The sequence below is a fragment of the Talpa europaea genome (assembly GCF_964194135.1).
Source record: "Talpa europaea genome assembly, chromosome: 5".
Lineage (NCBI taxonomy): Eukaryota > Metazoa > Chordata > Mammalia > Eulipotyphla > Talpidae > Talpa > Talpa europaea.
Window position 1 is genome coordinate 50220612 of NC_140071.1, and position 19335 is coordinate 50239946.

Below are 19335 nucleotides of genomic sequence, written 5' to 3' on the forward strand. Positions count from 1 at the left end.
TTTCTTTGGCAGTGCCTAGATCCATTTTGAATGTAAAGAACTGGAAAAAGGTAGACTAGGGGTCCCGTAAATTGAGTCTGTGGTTAGCTATTGCAGCCTGTTTAACCCTTCCAGCATATTTCTATTCAATTGACTAAAAACTGGAAAAGTTCTATGAGATATGTAATTTTCTTAAGGAATAAAGAAATAAACATAAGGGAGAGGAGCAGGGAGGAAGAAAAGAGAGAAGCAGAAATTTTAAAGATGGGTCTCAGATATCTATAGCATGTTTTTAATAACCCTGACAAAAGGTGGATGAGAAGGGGGGAACAGGCCTAGTTGGAAAAAGTGAAAATAGTGAGCGAGGCACAGAGAGAACAGATTTTGTGATTCGCTGGAAAGCTACTCAAAGCTGTTGTACCAAGCCTTCCCTTACTCATGTAATGACCAGATTTCACCCCCAACATTTTCTCTTAAGTTCTAGTACTAAATTTGCAACTGCTAGCTGGATGTAATCACTATATAACATTTTTTTTCTATTTCATAAAAATTTTGCAAGTTGCTTTCATTTACAATGTCAATGTTTAAAAGTTCATTAAAGTTAACTGGGCAATACACTGGGCAGAATCACTTTATCGAAAGAGGTTTCTATAGAGAACCTGTAGTTCAGTTTTATTCAGAGCAAAGAAAAATATAACTTTTTATCATATTGGAAGAAACTCAGCCTTAGGTCTGGAATCTATACTTAAACTATACATGCAGTGAAGACAATATTCTGCTAATACAGTTGATTTGCTGCTGCATTTTTCTACTGTTTGCTAATGTTAACAATTATAAAGAGAGCAGTGCAGCTAGTTTTTGGAACATCTTTACAGTGTGTCAGGCACAGCATTTCACTTCTTTTCTCACTACTGGTTCTCTGTGTACCTGGGCTGCTGCTTCAGTGAAATGATTTTTGATAGTGAAGCTTTTGCAGATCTCCTCAGGAGATCTCCCCTTGATCATATTGGCAATAGTCTTGCATGTAACATCAAGAAAACCTTTGATGTCTAAGTAGTTTGCAGCCAGAATCAGTTCAGAAAGGGTTCCTTGGTCAACACTTAGGAGTTCTTGGTCCCAAACAGGGATATCACCTGTCTGCTTTTCTTTGTTGTCATCATCCTCAGGAGGAGGAGGATCAACTTCATCGCACATTCTCAAATCTTCAAACATTGTCTTCACAGTCAGTCCCAGATTGTTCAGCAATTTCCACATCAAATATCTCTCCATCAGAACTCTACAGATGAATTGAAAACATGGTGCTTGGTCTCAAGGAGACAGAGGGCTCGAGGCTGAGGACAGCGGGGCAGCATCAGCAAAGAGAAGAGAATGACGGAGAACAAGGCCACTACTCAATCTTAACATTTTTGAAATAAGCATTGGTTTCCCTCCTTGATGGTTTTACTGCTATCAGTAATACTCTATTTCCCTCTTAATCTAGGCTTAACATTTTCAGAATCATCCTCTATTTCTTCATCAACTTTATTTTCACATCCAGGTCTGGCCAGCTCTCCTCTGTAAGTGGGCATCTTCTCTCCCTTCTTTGCTTTCACTGTGCTAATCAGAGATCTGGCCCCTATTGCACTGTTATACCCCTATAAACACTGCTCAATAGTTTTCACCTTTAGTTTCCTTTCTTATAGTCTCTCCATTGTCTAATACATGCTGCAGGTTAACTTTCCAGAAACCTCTTTATCATGTCATGTTTCTGCTCAGTAATTGAAAATGGTTCTCCGTTGGTTACTTAACTGGGCCAAACTTACTGTCTGAGAAGACTGTAATTCTCCTGCTTTTTACACCACTGATGATATAATTTTCCATCTTCTCTCTATAGTCTTCATCACAAAAGACTCAGCTGAGTCTCCCTTTTCCATGAATGCTAGTACTACATGAATTCTAAAATACCACACAAATACTATTACTGCACAAATACTAACACTACACAAATACTATCACTCAAAATTAACATGTATAAAACATTTTATGTTAGGTGCTGTGCTGAATATATTACGCAAATGATCTCACTGAATTCTAAAAACTGTTTTACAAGGTATATCCCTGTTTTTCACAGGTGAAAGCTAAAATGAAGCAATTTGAAACTGTGGTATATCTATAAGTAGATGAGCTAGAATTCAAATCCAGGTGATCTGATCCTAGAAGCTGGATTTCATTACTCTATATTGTCTCTAGCAAAGGACTTGTCTCCCAAAACCTGAAGAACATATTATTTGTGCTACTTGATTGGCATTAACTCTATATAAGCTTTTGTGAAGTCCTCCTGTTCACATTGTCCACTATTAAGTATCCACCATGATTTAAGCTACGAAAGAGTAAGGACATACCTTGTAATTCTTTGTGTTCTCATCATGCCTGGCATATAATTAGCATTTGATGAATAAATTGCCATTTGATGAATAAATTGACTAATATACCAGGTGAATAATCTGGGTAAAATAACTTGGAGTTAATTGACTTTATCTGTATATCTAAAGGCTAAACTATAAGAAGCTGTTCTGAAATTTAGCCTATGGAGCTATCCAACTCGAGCAGTAGGGTTCTAACAACTCATACTCCCAGGCATTCGACATTTGTACTGTGCTGCATGACTATTCGATGCTCTGACAAGAAGTCATAGATAAGTGTAGATGTATTCATAACCTCCATTTACCTGCACTAAGAGAAGATCTCTTTCTGAATTTCTGGGTATAAGACTTTAAAAGGTCTTCCCATTCAAATTGAGCATACTCTTTTCATACTTTCATTTATTTGCTTGTTAAAAGTTGATTTATGTTAAGTAACAGTTATACATACATGTATATATATATATATATATAATTGAAAAATAACCATTCAATATGTCTTTGAGGCATTATAGTATTTTAAAACTTTCTATACTTATAAGGTAAGGAGTTGGTACTACAAGATCTTTTTTTCTTAAACATGAAACTGAACTAGAAGATTTTCTGTATTTCCTTTGAATTGTTGAATTTGACTTGCTTTTTTTTAACTGAAGCAACTAACTTGCAATTAGTCAGTAGGAAGGTTGGAATAGCTGTCATTTAGTCCTTCAGCATATGGCCATGGAGTTGCAGAAGCATGGCCACACTCTTCAAAAACTAAAGTATATATAGAATGGATAAACTCTGTTAGTTGAAGGCACAGAACTCTGGAGAAGAGGTGTCAGATTACAACAGTGGAAAGCATCACCTATTCACAGCTTATGGGCCAAGGGGACAGTTGAGGTCTTAGGCATGACCGCATTGGGTAACATTAGATACATGTCATTGTGCAATATGGAACAGGATGTTTTCACCAACATGTGAAGTTGTTGAATGTGAGGTTGTTGAATTACCTATTCAGAGGCTCAAATTTATTTATTTATTTTTTTAAAATTATTTATTTATGCGTACAAGAGCTGGGGTACAGGCCAGAGGTGTGAGTGGTGAGAGGATTCATCAGAGACAGAGTGGGAAACAGAACAGGCAGATTGACCGAAGTACACTGCTGAGAGGAGCAGCGGGAGAGTCAGGAGAGGTCTGCTGCTCCATGTGGGTTGCTCCCCGGCTGGCCGGGGATTGAACTCGTGCTGCAGAGGCTGCTGATTGCTTGATAGTGCGGTGCTTAACCCCTTGTGCCACCAGGGAGGGCCCCCCAGAGGCTCAAATTTAATACATTATACAATGAATGTCATTCTTCAGGAGAATCTGCCTAGTGAGATATTAAGAATGAAGAGGAGAAAATCTGTTAAATCTATGAATGAACAGTTGACAAAAACATTTGTTGGCTATATTGTATGCTCCAATGTCTGCCTCCTGAAAATGCACAGATTGCCTGAGAGTTTTCTAAAAACCTAATATTTATGGAGAAACTGAGATGTACAATATGTCACTAGGGGGAATGCAAAGGCAAGTGTGGGTAGAAAAACATTGACATTACTTTTTACTATGTACTGGGAATCTTTTTTTTTTTTAAAGTTTTATTTATTTATGCATACAAGAACTGGGGTATAGGCCAGACATGTTGGGGGGGGGGCGGTGAGAGGATTCACCAGAGACAGATTGGGGAGCAGGACAGGTAGATCTACTGAAATACACTGCTGAGGGGAGCAGCGGGTGAGACAGGAGAAGTCTGCTGTTCCATGTGGCTCACCTCCCTGGCCGGGGATCCAACTCATGCTGCAGTAACTGCGAATTGCTTCATAGTGCTGATGCTTATAACCCCTTGTGCCACCAGGGAGGCCCCGGTACTGGGAACCTTTAATATCATATCACTTTTAATTTTTACATCAAACAGATGAAATAGGTGTTTGGCCTATCTTGTACAGGCAGCAAAGGCTCAGTAAGGTTAAGTGACTTGCTTGAGGTTGCAGAGATAATGGTAATAAGCAGTAGAGCTTAAATTTGAACCCAAAATTTCCACCTCTAGAGTCATATTCTTTCTATAAAACCATAGAGATCTCCCAAAGATAATGAATTTGAGAGAACAGTAAAGAGAACAGAAGGAAACAATTGGGGAGGAATGAAGATTTTGCCATAACATGTCATGGCTATGATGCTAACACACCTCAGCGTTTGCATGTTTGCATTCCTACTAGAAGGATCTGTTACATAGAATTAGCAATTCCTAGCCACTCCACACTTAAGGATACACCTTGGGCTATTAATTTTTTTTTTTTTTTTTTGAGATCAGGTGCAGAGTTTAAGCAGGTGCTTAGAGAATTAAGGCTTTTGAATAAATCTGGCATATAGACAACTGAATGAATTTTTTTTTACTGATAGTCATTTTGAAGCTTTGTTCAAATGATCTAGTTTCCTTTGTCTTCAAAATCTACAATGTACTAGCCTATGAGGTTAGATGCATGAAGTTCACTAGGTTGAAAAACTTATATCAAAGGTAAAGTAAAACCAAAATCTGTTTTGGATATGCTGTATGACTTACTGTGGTAAAGTCTCTCCTGGCTTATGGTGCAAGTCTTTATTATTATAAATCACCTGCAGTCACAAATATGCTGAAGAGGAGGGTTGACCTTCCCATGATTAAGATCCTGGTCTCACTGGAGGGAAAGTGGGAGGCCCAGACTTCTCTGCCCACCCACTTTGATGTTAAGGCAATACTTCTCAACTTTAGCATGCTCAAAATCAACTGGCAGGCATATTAGCATGCTGGGCCCCATTCCCAGAGTTCCTGAGTCAGTGGGTCTAGATTGGGTCTGAGATTTTGCAGTTATTACAAGTCCCCAAAAGACACTACTGGTTCAGGATTCACATTGAGGACCGCTGTCCTAGGGTGGAAAGTAGGGATAGGATGCATGAGAAGTATATCCCTAATAGTCATTTGGGCAGCTTCTGACATTGTTCCCAATGATGTAATCCCTCACTCTTGCATGTGAACTAGATCTAGTGAGTTGCTTCCATCAAAGAGAATGCAGCAAATGTGATGGGATTGTCACTTCCATGTTCAGGCTATGAGCAACTGGCTTCTAACTGGTTCTTCTGTCCCACCCCACCCCTCCCCTGCCTCCTCTTTCTCTCTCCTCCCTTGCCCTCCTCTCCCCTCCCTTCCATTTCCCTTCCCACCTCCCTCTTTCATTTTTCTCTTGCCCATTTGCTTGCCGGTTCTGATTAGACAGCTGACGTGTGGTGAGGTGTTCCATAGACAGGCCCGTGTGGGAAGGAAACTGGAGAGGCCTCCACCAATAGCTTGTGAGGATATGAGAGAGGCCTACAAAAAAACAGACTCCTGCCAACAAGTATGTGAGTGAACTGGGGGTGGATCATTGCCAGCCAGTCCTTGAGAGGACTGCAGCCACGTGAAAGACCCAGAGCTAGAGGACCCAGCTAAGCTCTGGCAGAGTCCTGACCCAGAGAGACTGTGAGGTAATAGATGTTGTTTTAAACTGCTAAGTTGGAGATAATTTGTTAGCAGCACTAGAGAACTAATACAAGTGACCTTGTCCCTTTTCAGGAGGTATGAACTAGGTGGTAAGACGAATGGGAGAGAGATTGCTGTAGCATGAGTGATGGGAAACTTCCTCTACATCAGCCGCACTGGTACTGAACTGAGTCTGTTCAGAAGTCTCTAGTCTAGGGCCTCCCTGGTGGTGCAGCAGTTGAACGAGCCTCTGCAGCGCGGGTTCGATCCCCGGTCATCGTCCATCGGGTGAGGGTCCCATATGGCACGCAGAGCTCTCCTGCCGGCTGCTGCTCCCCTCAGCAGTGTATTTCGTCGGTCTGTCTGTTCTGCTCCCTGCTCTGGCTCTGGTGAATTCTCCCACCCTCCCGCACTTCTGACTGGACCCAGTGCTTGTAAAAATAAATAAATAAATATTTTTAAAAAAATGAATATATATATATATATAAAAGAAGTCTGTAGTCTCTGGGTTTTATCATCTTTAAATGGGATTGTTTATTCAGATAATCTGTTGCTAAAGGGTGGAAATTTATTTTTTTTAAAGATTATGCAAGAACTGGGGTACAGTCAGAGGCGCGGGAGGGTGAGAGAATTTACCAGAGCGGGGAGCAGAACAGGCAGACGGACCGAAAGCACTGCTGAGGGGAGCAGCAGGTGAGGCAGGAGAAGTCTGCCGCACCATGTGGGTTTCTCCCTGGCCAGCCGGGAATCGAACCTGTGCTGCAGAGACTGCAGACAGCTTCACATCATGGCGCTCAACCCACTGCACCACCGGGGAGGCCCCTCTGTTGCTAATTCTTAAGTTCTCCTTTTGCACTCTAAGACTAGCTTATATGAGAAACTAACTTGAAATGGACTAAACAAAAAAATTCATCTGTCAGTCTATAATGCAACGCCACACTTAAGCATTTACATATCATGAATATTTTATAACAAATTTACATCTTATAAGCTAATGCCTATAGGTAGGTAAAGGCTATAAAAAATCTCTCATCTCTAACATGGTATTTACATCTAAACTAAATGGTCAAAATAAACACTTAAAATTCACAGGATTGTAAATGTTACTGAATATTATTTAGGTAGGTTCACCATGGTTTTTTTTTTTTTTTGATAAAGAAACACATTAAAGGAAATATTTCATTATTTTCCATTTTGTCAACCTATATTGAGACAATCTAGTAATGCAAGTCAGTAGTAGAATTCCATCATAAAAGACAGATTATTGGGATATTTTTCCCAACTATGACTTTTGTGGATTAAAATCCAGATGATCTAAATATTAATAGACTAATTTATGTGGAGGAAAAGCTACAAATCATTCACTTAAAAATTGGCTTTGTGCCCACATTCTCGAGGCACACTAGGGAGAGTTGTAGCTGTACAGCAATGTCTACACAGAGTGAATTTCTGAACATAATTTATGTAGATGAAGTGTGCAGAATGTTTTTATTTGTTCTACATCTCACTGTCTCACCTCTGCATGAACTTCCCAAACCCAGATCTACTCCAAATATTCTTACTCCCCTTCTCCACACTTCCCTCCAATGTGTTTGCTTTGGCAACTTTCATGTTCTTACAAACAATTCTCCCAACGAAATCAATCACTCTTGCACCCAAAGAGAAATACTGTGCACTCAGTGCGATGACAAAATGAAACATGTTTGAGGCAAACCATGTGTTCCCGCGTGTCCGGAATTATGCTATTTGCTCAAGGAACAAGTTCCTAATGTGTTTGGCTTCTGTTACCCCTTGTGATTGCAACTTTCATTGTCTTTCGGAATTTATGATTTCAGAAGCAACTGCTTGGACTCATTTAATGGGACACTTTTGGAATGTGAAGCCTGGGGGATTCACCCGACAACGTCATTCTGTTCTCCTTTCCAAGGCAAGTCTGGCCCATATAAGGGCACCTGGTGTTTAAGGAATTCTGGAGGATTCTCTTTTGCATTTGGAACCCCAGACAAATGGCTTATCTAAAGGACATGCACCCGTCCTGATTTGAAAGCTATTTGGTTCATCAATCACACTATTCGGGTGGAAATACTTTTTGGTGATGGAGTGAGGCAGTGTCCTTTCAGAAAAGAACTTTTCCGTGGTGCTTTTCCTCAGAGGCACCCAAGGTACTTGACCAGATTTGTCCCTCAATTTGACAGCATATTTACTCAGAAGCACAGTATTACCAGCTCCATTTTATAGTCATGAGCTAACCAAGACCTCCAGCGCTGGTCCCTTTCCCCCAATTGATGGATATCCACCTCCTTCCCCCCAAAGGTTGTTATAGTAGGAAGCCAGTTCCCAGATCCATTGGGCATTTTAACTGGGTTTCCGTACTCTCTTCCCATGGAGCTCTGCAGTAAGCCCTGGGTCATTTCCTGCTCCATCCCACTACCTTTTGGGGGCCCTGGGAAACACAGGTCCCTGTAAGCCTGATATATTTTTTCCTACATCTCATCAGTCTTAGATTTTTTAGAACGACAAATGGGATAAGTAAACTTTCCCACCAGTCTGGTGTTCAAGTCATTTAAAAATTAAAGCCATAAGTCATTCATTGGAACAAATGGATGACACAGGGGCAGGGAGGGCACACTGCAGAATCTAGTCATCAGTGACACAAAAGGCTGTAGTTTAAAAAGGGGGGGGTGGCGGCAGGAATTAACATGTGGTAAAGACTAGATTTTTAATTGTCCTACCTAGTATGAAAAATGTGGGTACTCAAAATTTTAGTCTTTCTTTGACCCCAGGGGCATTCAAATGAAAACTGTACATTATCATCCTCACAGACATTGTGGGGTGGCACAGTGTGCACAAAGAAGGGCTTACCTGACATAGCTCAGATCAGTGGGAGGGTAACAGTTTGAGAACCAGCACTGCCAAATTATTTACCTGGTGAATGAGATACTGCTTAAACTCTTGGATCCTCAGCTTTCTTGGCTCTAAAATAGGAACTAAAATACCTTCCTCACAGGTTTATTGTGAGGTTTATTGCGAACATTGTATAATATTGTTTGTTGTGAACATTATATAATATGATGCATGCAAAGCACTAGCACAAGAGACAGTCTAAGTCAGTGTTAGCTGCTGTCATCATCATATCACCACTGCTTTTGATAGGACATTCTAGTTCGGGTCATGGAACATAATGGATTCAAAGTAGCTTATGTTAGGTACTAAATAAGAATGGGAAAAGTAAGTGCTGAAACTTTCCTTCTAGAGGAATAAAAGTTTATGAAGAAAAGGAAGGTAAAGCAAGTTTCAAGGTCAGGTGGGGCCTTTGTAGGACCTTGACCCAGGCCCTGAAGATGGGGTAGTATTTGTCACCTAGTGTTTCCCCCTTACCTCTGCCCTGCCCTCCAACTGTGCTGCACTGACATGGAAATCTCTGTTGTGGACTGAATGATTGTTTCCCTCAACTCATATTTTGAAGCTCTACCTTCTGATGGCATGGAGGTCAGGCCTCTGGGAAGTAATTAGATTTAGATGAGATTCTGAGAATGGATGGCCCCAGGGTGAGATTAGTGTCCTTATAAAGAGAGGACCAGGCTGGAGATGGGTCTCTGTGAGGACATAGTGAGAATGTGGACATCTGCAGGCCAGGAATGGGTCCCTTACCATGAGCTGAATCTCCGAGCACCTAGATCTTGGACTTCCAAAGCAGTGGGCAACTAATGTCCATTGTGTAAGTCTCCTACTCTATGGTATTTTGTTATAGCAGCCCCAGCTGACTTAGACACTCTCACATGGAAGTGAGGGGGGCGCTTGAGGCCTCAGTTGGGCTACCTTCCAGATACACAGGTTCCAATGTTAAGGAACAGGCAGCTCTTCACTGATGTCTTTCTCTTGACTGGCGGGAGCAAGGTGTCCTCTTCTGGCTGGAGTAACTGAATAAAGGAAATTTGAGTTGGAAATATTGAAACTCATTCTCTTCTTTGGTTTCAAAGAATGTTAATTCCTCAGCTGTAGTTTCTTTTCTTCTTTTTTTTTTGGGGGGGGGTGGCACTCTGAAACTTTTACTTTCCTTATTTTCTTATTTCTGCCAACCAGTTTCAAAATACAGTGCATACTTTAAAAAAATGCTATCTTTCCTTTCCTTTTTTTAAAAAAGATTTTATTTATTTATGCATACAAGAACTGGGGTGTGGGCCAGAGGTGGGGTGGGGGTTGGTGAGAGGATTCACCAGAGCCAGAGTGGGGGGCAGAACAGGCAGATCCACTGAAATACACTGCTGAGGGAAAAGCGGGCAAGACAGGAGAGGTCTGCTACGCCATGTGGGTCAGCTCCCTGGCAGTGGCTGGCCATAGCTTGATAGCGCTGAGACAGCCTTGATAGTACTGTGCCATCAGGGAGGCCCCTCCTTTTCTTTTTTAAATTCATTCTTTTGTTGATTTAAAGAAGCCAGGAGTTCCTTTCATGCTTCACAGAGACATAGGTAATTTAATTTTGATTTGGGGGGCTGTGGGGGACAAAATCAGACAGGTGGCAACTGGCATTAAGTTATTAAGATTAGGCTACTTAATGGCCATAATAAATCAAGCATGTGAAAGATATATAGGAGAGAGGGGAAATTATTTTAATTCTCCAAACTCATCAGTTGTGACTTCCCAAACTGAATAAAATATAAGTTACACTAATATAAAATAAAGGGAGAAGTGGGCTCATGGTCATAATAGTTCATTTCACTTTCTACATACTAGTATTATGCTTGCTTTTGAAAGTTACACTGTGGGGTGAGATTTAGCTTCAGATCTCTAGAACTCTTTAGATGAGTTTCTTCCGTGTATATTTGAACCAGACCTGTTTCATCTCACACTTGAGAAATCATCTTCATAATGGACACATTTACTTTCTGCTTCTCAGCTCCATCTTTGCATATTAAATATGTGCTTATTTACACTTCCTGTAGGCACCTTTTGGTAGTGATGCCCAGCATGCTGCATCCCCCAGACCCCACCTGCCTGCTCCCCAATGGAGAGGTTCCAGAAAGTCCTCTTCTTCGCAGGCACTCTAACCAACTGTTAAATTGTGCAAGGTTAACAAGGAGTTCATGACACGGCAGTTCATTGTCATTGAGACTTTTACCGCTCCAAATCAGGAGTCTTTAATTCAGTTTTCAGCGATGGCTTTAAAAAATCTGTAGTTTGGTACTTTTTTCACATAGCTTTAACATTCAAGCTTGTTTACCTTGAAATCTCATTTCTGCTTTCAAACTTGATTCACTTGAATTGTCCATGACTTTTCCTAGATAGAGGCCTGTGACTTTACAATGATCGGCAAGAAGTGGTTGTTTAGCCACTGGAGGACTAGTCTCAACTAAATTCAGTTCACTGCAAATTGCGTCTTTCTTAAAATATTGGAAGGAAGAAAGACCAAAGAGGAAGCAAGAGCTTACCACGACGGAGAGAGGGATTGAAGTAGTTGTGTTGTACTAATTCAATTTTGTTGGTGGTGTTTATGCTGGAACCTCTAAGCCTTGACGTTCCATTCCCAAGACCCGGGCGCTTCGCGCTATTTTCCCGTTTGTTGCTTGAATAGGAGAGGGCATGCGTTCCTCTTTTCATTCAGCCCAAACATAACACACGAAACCTCTCGTGCTTTGGGGGGACATGTGGTTGTGTTTTAAGCGCCATCTGTAGAAAGATGGTCTTGGGAAGCTTCTTCCCCAGAACAGGGAAACATCTCCGGAGCGAGTATCTCCGGCGCGTAGATTCAATAAGCCCAACCGCACTTGGCTCCGTCACAAACCTAATACGGCAGCCCATATTGTTGCTCGGGAAGTCTCCAGCCAAGCCGAGTTCTTGTAAAAATAAATACTCATCAGCAAATATTTTGATTAGTTAAAAATGTTCTAAATGGCTCACTCCTCGCGCCCTGCTCCCCCCACGGCGCGAGCGCGAAGAGACGCTCCCCCTACTCTGGGGCGGGGGCGCGGCGCTGCCGAGTCCCGCGGGTCCCCGCGCCCTGCCCGCGCCTCGGCGCGCCCAGCCTCTGCCGGGCTGGGGACTCGCTCTGCCTCTCCGGCGCGCGGAGCCAAGGGCTTGCGGGGCGCAGGCGGCTGGCAGCAGGCGGCCTCGCCCTCCCCGGGGCCCGCGGGCGCGGCAGGCTCGGAGCCGTCGCAACCTCGCTACACTTACTCGCCTTAAGCTCTTTATTAACTCCCCCGGAGCAGCGCGGCTGCGGCCGCGCCTCCTGCGCCCCGGTGGTCTGGCTCCTCCGCGCCGCGCACATGCTAAACAGATTAACATGCCTTGGCTGACCCACGCTTCGCAACCCGCGGATAGGGTTTCTGCAGCTCCATGTGGAAATTAACCTATCTGTACCCGTGGTCAGCTGCGCCCGGCCGCTTCTGCACCGGCCCGGGCAATCCAAACAAACCCAGGCCGCTGGCTCCCTTTGTTACTCTTGGCCCCCCGCCCCCCTTCCTGGCCAAATATTTATTGGAAAAGAGGTTCTCCTCTTTGGCTGAAGGTAGGGCACATTTCTGAGAGCTCTTTATTTGTAAATGATTTTTGGCAGGGCCAGGCACCCTTAGGAGGGGGTGGCAGGGAACCCAGACTCCAGGGCTGGAGGGTTTCTAGCCCTCTGCAGGCAGGGAGCTATTTATGTTTGCACAGGGCACCCTAGTCCTGGTCATTAAAAATAACACGCACCGTCTATATTTTGCTTTTATAACAGCCCCTCTGTTTAATAGAGTTGTTTGCTTTGTTTTAGGGCAAGTTTATTCCTTCACCTCCCTTCACGCCTCCCACTCACACCCAGTAAGCAAAGTGAGGTAATTCTTGTAGGCCTTCCTACTTAGAGGAAATGAAAAGGCAGTCAGAGACTGGTAACTACCAACCTGAGGTTTATCCCCAAGCGCAACTGCATGTGCCTCTGACCTGCTGCCTCTACCACTGTCCACAGGCACGGAGGATTGCCAGTGGGCCTCTGTTCACTTTTTAAGCATGTTCTTCCTTTATCCCGTTACTCATAATGATATCTACAGGGTTTGGCTTCCACTGGGCACAGATTGGAGGGCTGTGACATGAAATGGGCTGCTGTAGTGAACACTGCTGCCAGAAAGACAGAGATGGCTACTCATATTCCTTTCCATCTTGTTGGTCATGAAATATCTCCACTGTTTGGGAACCACAAATGTCTATTTTCTGGGATGGCTGCTGCTTGTGATCCATCCATGGTTGCCTTGTGCCATTACTCAAAATGAGCCTAGGCCATTTGAGGTTGCCAGCTGTGCCATCCTTCCTCACTGACATCTAGCAGGGTTGCATCACTTTGCTGGGGTGGTTTTGGCATGCCGGGGTGTTGTTTCTCAAGGCCTTTGGCAGCCATCCACCCAATTGCATTTATTTTCCAGCTAACCTCACTCCATGTCCTTCCCCACCCTGGCAACAGTGAACTGTGTGAGACTCTCAGGTGGCACTGATCAAGTGTGAGGCCACAGTGGACCCACAGTCAGCAAGGAGGGTGGGCACAGCTGCCCCCGAGTGGGTTGCCGTTTGCCAGCCCGCTGAGTGACAAGCTGACTGTTGATTCATTTTGCCCTTTCTTTCAAGTAGTGTGTTTCTTGGATGGAGGGCCTGCTTCTGAGGTAAAAAGTTTTCGGAGTTGCAAACGTCCAGAAAAACAATCAGGAAACAACTGGCAGCACATTTTAGGGGTTTTGGTTTGACACTGAGGAGATGAACTAGAATTGGCACTGATAATATGCCCTCAGCTAAGACTACATTGAAACAGAGCTATAAATAAATGCACTAAGGAAAAGGGAGATCAGCACACACACCCCCACCGCCCCCCCCCACCTCCCATACACATGACCATGAGAGACCTGCTAAGGCAACAGAAACTGCTGAGCTTGAAAAGAAAAAATTAAGCTCAAGGTCCAAGGCAGTTCAAGGCCTAAGTCAGTCAAAAGCTGGTGGTTCTTTTTCCCTCCGGTTGTGGATAGTATCTCAGAATTCCTTCCAGCTTTGCAATTGTGGTGTTTAATCAGAGGCTCGCTGTGAGAACATTTCTCTGTGTTTCTCACAAGGCAGCTGGCATCTTGATTTCTGGTAATCCATTTTTTGTTTTTTTTTTTTCATCATCAGCACCAATACTCGATATTGTCCATATGGATCATGTGTGTGGGAACACACAAATTACAGCAGCTTTTGTCTTTTGTCGTGAAGGGCTGACAGGGCAATAAACACACGCAGCCTCCCTCCTCCAGGAATTCCTCATCCTCCCTGTGTGGCTCTAGCCCTGTGGATAATATCATTACAGGACTAAACAAATAAACAGTCGCTCCGAATCAACCAGGAGGCACTGGGGACTACACAGTTCCTCTCTGCAAAGATGATACAAGTAAATTTACACTCACAGCTTGGAAGTGCTCCAGCAACTATGAAAAGCTGTTCAGTTCTGTCAGGGTGGGGAGAAGCTGGGGTGCTGGGCTGACCCCCCAGCTCTGTCTTTGCTTCAGTCAATGTGAGCTTTCAGGGTTCTGTTTTCTTTACTATCCTCGACTGGGAACATCAAGGACCAGTAATACTTTTTATGAACCCTGAGCTCAAAGAAGAAGCTTTTACTACAAAGTTAACATATTAAAGTCAATGACATGGATGAAAGGTTAACACACTTCTGCCAGTCCAGACTTCCCCTCGGAATGTGATTTCCTGTGTTCAGGCTGTCGCCGCCACTGCTCTGCCACAGCCCTGCTCCACAAGCTGGGCGATTCATAAACCGGCACATTCCACTTCAGCAAAAGAACAGAAACTGTCTGTAGTCAGAGTCACAGCAAACGCTTATTCTAATCCTGACCAGCACATTCTTTTATATCATTTTTCATCGAAAAGTGTCCATTACAGTGATACCATGAATACCACATGAAGTTTTCTTTTTTCAGGTTTAGAAATGAAGCTTTCTCTTCTCTGAAGAGGAAATGCAAATGGCCAACAGGCATATGAAAAAATGTTCAACATCACTTGTCATCAGGGAAATGCAAATCAAAACTACCATGAGATACCATCTTACACCAGTGAGAATGGCACATATTAAAAAAACTAGCAACAACAAATGTTGGCGAGGGTGTGGAGAAAAAGGAACTCTCCTGCACTGTTGGTGGGAGTGCAAACTGGTCCAACCACTATGGAAAGCTGTGTGGAGATTCCTCAACCTACTAAAGATAGAGCTTCCATATGATCCAGCAATTCCACTCCGAGGTATTTACCCAAAGGACACAGAAACATCAATTCCAAAGAACACCTGCACCCCTCTGTTTATAGCAGCTCTATTTACAATAGCTTAGCTTTGGAAACAGCCCAAATGCCCAAAAATAGATGACTGGATCAAGAAGATGTGGTACATATACACCATGGAATATTACTCAGCATTCAAAAAAGATAAACACATGCAATTTGCAGCAACATGGATGGTGCTGGAAGGGATCATGCTCAGTGAAATAAGCCAGAAAGAAAAAGAAAAATACCGGATGGTCTCACTCATAGCAGGAATCTAGAAAACTTAAATAAGGGAACAGGAAAATGAATAACTATAAGAAAGTGAAAATCAAAATCAACAAAAAACTATGAACCAGAGACAGTTTTTGGGGGTGGGGGGCGGGAGGGGAGGGATTGGGGTCAGAATGGGGGGGTTGCAAATGTATGGGGAATATAACAATAAAATTTATTATTTTTAAAAAAAAAGAAATGAAGCTTTCTCTTTTCCTGTCTTTATATAAGTCGCAACAGTTCCTAGGATACGCAGGTCTCTTTCTGCCTGTTCTTGTGACTTGACACTGATTCCTTTTTACCATTCTTGTGGCTGAAATGATGTGATACTTCTGTGTGTGCATTTTGAGGGAAAAAATAGGTTTATTTAAGAAATAAATAGAAATTTATTTAAGAAAAAAATAGGTTTATTTAAGAAATAAACCTAAAACATTAACAGTGGTGGTAACATTAGATAGATAGATAGATTTTAAAACTTTTTATCTCTCTACTTTTTCTCTAGCCTCACAATCCTCTGATTGTTGGCCCAGGAAGCATTTGTTATTTTTAGAGTCAGATAAGATGGGTATTAACAAGGTTCTTCTCTTGAGGTGAGCACTCATTTCAGCGCTCATACACAGTAAAGGTGACCCCAAGGCTTTTCTGGTTTATCTGCTTGAAACCAGGGCATCAGGCATCCAGAGCATCTGCCTACAATTTATTTAGGAAGGTGGAGCTAGGCCAATGGAATAAAAAACAAAATAGAAAAACAGTGGAAAAAAAGAAAAAAGATAAAGATTAAGGAAGTGTTATTTCTAGCAAGTGCTTTCTAGCATTTATGACCCATTCTGGGGCATGGGAGAAAACACCTTTACCTTCTTCAAATGCCTGGAGACCCCCACAGGTGAGTGTAGGGTTGGTCAGTACCTATATTTATATCTTACACAGCAAGGGTTCTGGGGTGGGCACAAACGGAAGGGGGGACAGCATCTTGGATCTAACAGGAGGCCCATCAGACTCTAAGAGCAAGAGAAGGTGAGTGGGGACCACCTGTGGGCCCCAGGTGAGAGCAGCCTCTAAAGCTTCTCTAAGGTCACAGTTCAATGAAAACAATCAGAGGAGCAAAGCAATGAGGGGTGGTGAGGTGAGGCAGAGAGATCTGGGTGTTCGGTGATGTGGGTGCCAGGTGCATCCCTGCAGGAGGTTGTGTGAGCCCGGGAAAGTGACTAATTCTTCTCTGGGCCTTGGCTTCCTCCTTCAAAATGAAGAGGTTGGTCGTCTAATCTCAGGTCAGGTGTGTGAGTCAGTTCCTGTTTTGGAGTGTGTGAGGACTCCTGCTTTATGTATGGGTGACAGGTGGTTGATGAGCTCTGATAAGCAGAGTTGCTCAGTGTGTGAAAACAGGAACTTTTCCAAGGAGAAAGGTCCTAAAGTGCTCCAGAAGTGGGTGGGACAGATTACCTAAATCATGAAACTTTGCCTCATTAGGGTGCCCATTATCACAGTGCCAACTATTGATATTTGAGGAAAGTAAGGCTGCCATTAGATCTAAAGTTGGAATTAAGTGGGAAGACTTTGGGCTACACTGATCATTTGTGTGAGAAAAAAGTTTGGATTTTCACCCAAAATATAGTACATTGGCCCCAACATGTGGCAGGAACTGTATTGGGTGTGGGGGCAACAAGAAAGAATAGACCTTACTCTCAGCTCATGGTGAGTGTTCAAAGAAACTGCTTTCCACACCCCTCCCCCTGACCTAGGCACTAGTCTCTTTGGTTAGTCTTTAGAAGCCCCAGTTTGGAAGGGAAGAGTCATGAGTTTATTCAGGAGCAGAACTAGCTGGGCCAGGCTCCTGCAGGCTGGGAAACAAGCTATGGCCGGCTGAACTACCTGATTGGCAAAGATTGGCAGAGAGCTGGGAAGGAAGTTGTCCTGACATCACACTAGTCCTTCCTCTGTTGCCAACACTGACTCAGAATTCTCTCTATTTCTTAACACCATGGCTATGGTTATGTTGCTTATATTTTCTTTTTTTTTTAAAATCTCCAAATTCTTTTTTTTTTTAAATTTTTTTTAGATTTATTTATTTATTTATACAAGCACTGGGTACAGTCAGAAGCGCGGGAGGGTGAGAGAATTCACCAGAGCCAGAGCGGGGAGCAGAGCAGGCAGAAGGACCGAAGTACACTGCTGAGGGGAGCAGCGGGCGGCAGGAGAGGTCTGCGCGCCATGTGGGACCCTCTCGCCAGGGGCCAGGGATCGAACCGGCGCTGCAGAGGCTGCGGGCAGCTTTGCAACCCAGCGCTCAATCGCTGCGTCACTGGGGAGGCCCTGTTGCTTATATTTTCTTTGGGGTCTCTCATCATAATCAATCCAGTGATTTTTGAATGCCAGCTTGTCTCAGCATCATGAAGAGAAACTAAAGAAAGGGTTTTAATTTTGTCCAGGTTAAATTTTAAAGGAGCAGCTGGGAACTCCAGGGAGCCAGGTATGGAAGACAGTTGGATTCTCTGGTACTTCTCTGGTTCAGGGATAGAGATGGAAATCAAGGTTCACTTGGACAATCTTTTCTTTCATGTGGAGAAATCTCCTTCCAGAGAATCTTTCAGTTCACACTGTGTTTAATAAGACATGCAATTACAATGTTGCGATTCTTAATAAAAATATATGTATGTATTTGATCTTTGCCCCCATTTCTGACTCAGCACTCCTGAAACCCTTGGAATTTCCTAAGTTATGAGAGTGAGAAAGGTGTCTTTCGTTATATGAATGAGATGACTTTGGGATCCCAATCTAAGGCTGGGGGCTGATTGCCGGGAGAACCATGCATGTGGTTAGAGGGCTAGAACTTCCACTCCTACCCCTAGACCTCTGGAGAGGGAAGAAAGACTGAGGGTTGAACCAGTTGCCAGTGACTAGTGATGTACTCAGCCATGCCTTTCTAATAAGGCCACCACAAAAACCCAAGTGTGTGGGGTTTAAAGACTTTCCAGGTTGCTAAATAAGTAGAGGTGCTGGGGGAGGTGGTGGTGGTGCAGCCTATGTAGCAAGGGCATGGAAGCTCCAAGCCCTTCCCCATACCTTTCCCTGTGTTTCTCATCCATCTGACTGTTCTGAGTTCTGTCCTTTCATTGTAATCCAGTGAACCTAGTAAATCAAAATGTTTCCTGAGTTCTGAAATTGAAACCAAAGATTAAATCATGGAGACCTCTGATTTGCAGTCAGTTTATTAGAAGTATAGGCAACAACCTGGGCTTTTTTTTTTTTTTTAAAGATTTATTTATTTTATTTATTTATACAAGACCCGGGGCACAGGCCAGATGCACAGGAGGGTGAGAAGATTCACCAGAGACAGAGCAGGGAACAGAACAGGCAGACTGATGAAATACACTGCTGAGGGGAGCAGTGGGCGTGACAGGAGAGGTCTGCCACGCCATGTGGGACCCTCGCCAGCAGGCTGGGATCGAACCGGCGCTGCAGAGGCTGCAGACAGCTTCACAGCGCGGCGCTCAGCTGCCTGTGCCACCAGGGGAGGCCCAACAACCTGGGAGGCCCAACAACCTGGGCTATCTAAAGTCCAAAGAGGGGCTTCTTGGACCTCCAATTTATAGCTCATCAGTTAGAAGCACCTGCATTTGCCATTGGTGCCTGAAGGGAACAGGGAGGGCAGTCTTACAGGGTTGACCCCTTAACCTGCGGGGTTGGTGTTATCTCTGGGTAGATAGAGTGAGAACTGAATTAAATTATATGATACCCAGATGGTGTTGGAGCATTGCTTATGGGAGAGATGAGGAAATCTTCCCCTCCTCCCAATACATAGCAAAACTCCAGTTAGCAATACTTTTACAAGATCCCTTCCAATTCTACAATTTCACAGCTAGTCTGCTCACACAACTCTTTGATGCCTTCCTCACTCGTTGATAGGTTCAAAATTCCCAGGAA

General features: G+C 43.4%; 1 protein-coding gene across 1 annotated transcript; it reads right to left on the minus strand.

Moving 5' to 3' along the window:
• Nucleotides 1–858: 858 nt before the first annotated feature.
• On the minus strand, nucleotides 859–1248 carry LOC311170529 (S-phase kinase-associated protein 1-like; the record flags this gene model as incomplete). The annotated part of the gene is made up of 1 exon (XM_084232940.1): nucleotides 859–1248. One exon carries the CDS (start codon nucleotides 1246–1248, stop codon nucleotides 859–861), a length of 390 nt encoding a protein of 129 aa, XP_084089066.1.
• Nucleotides 1249–19335: the final 18087 nt, after the last annotated feature.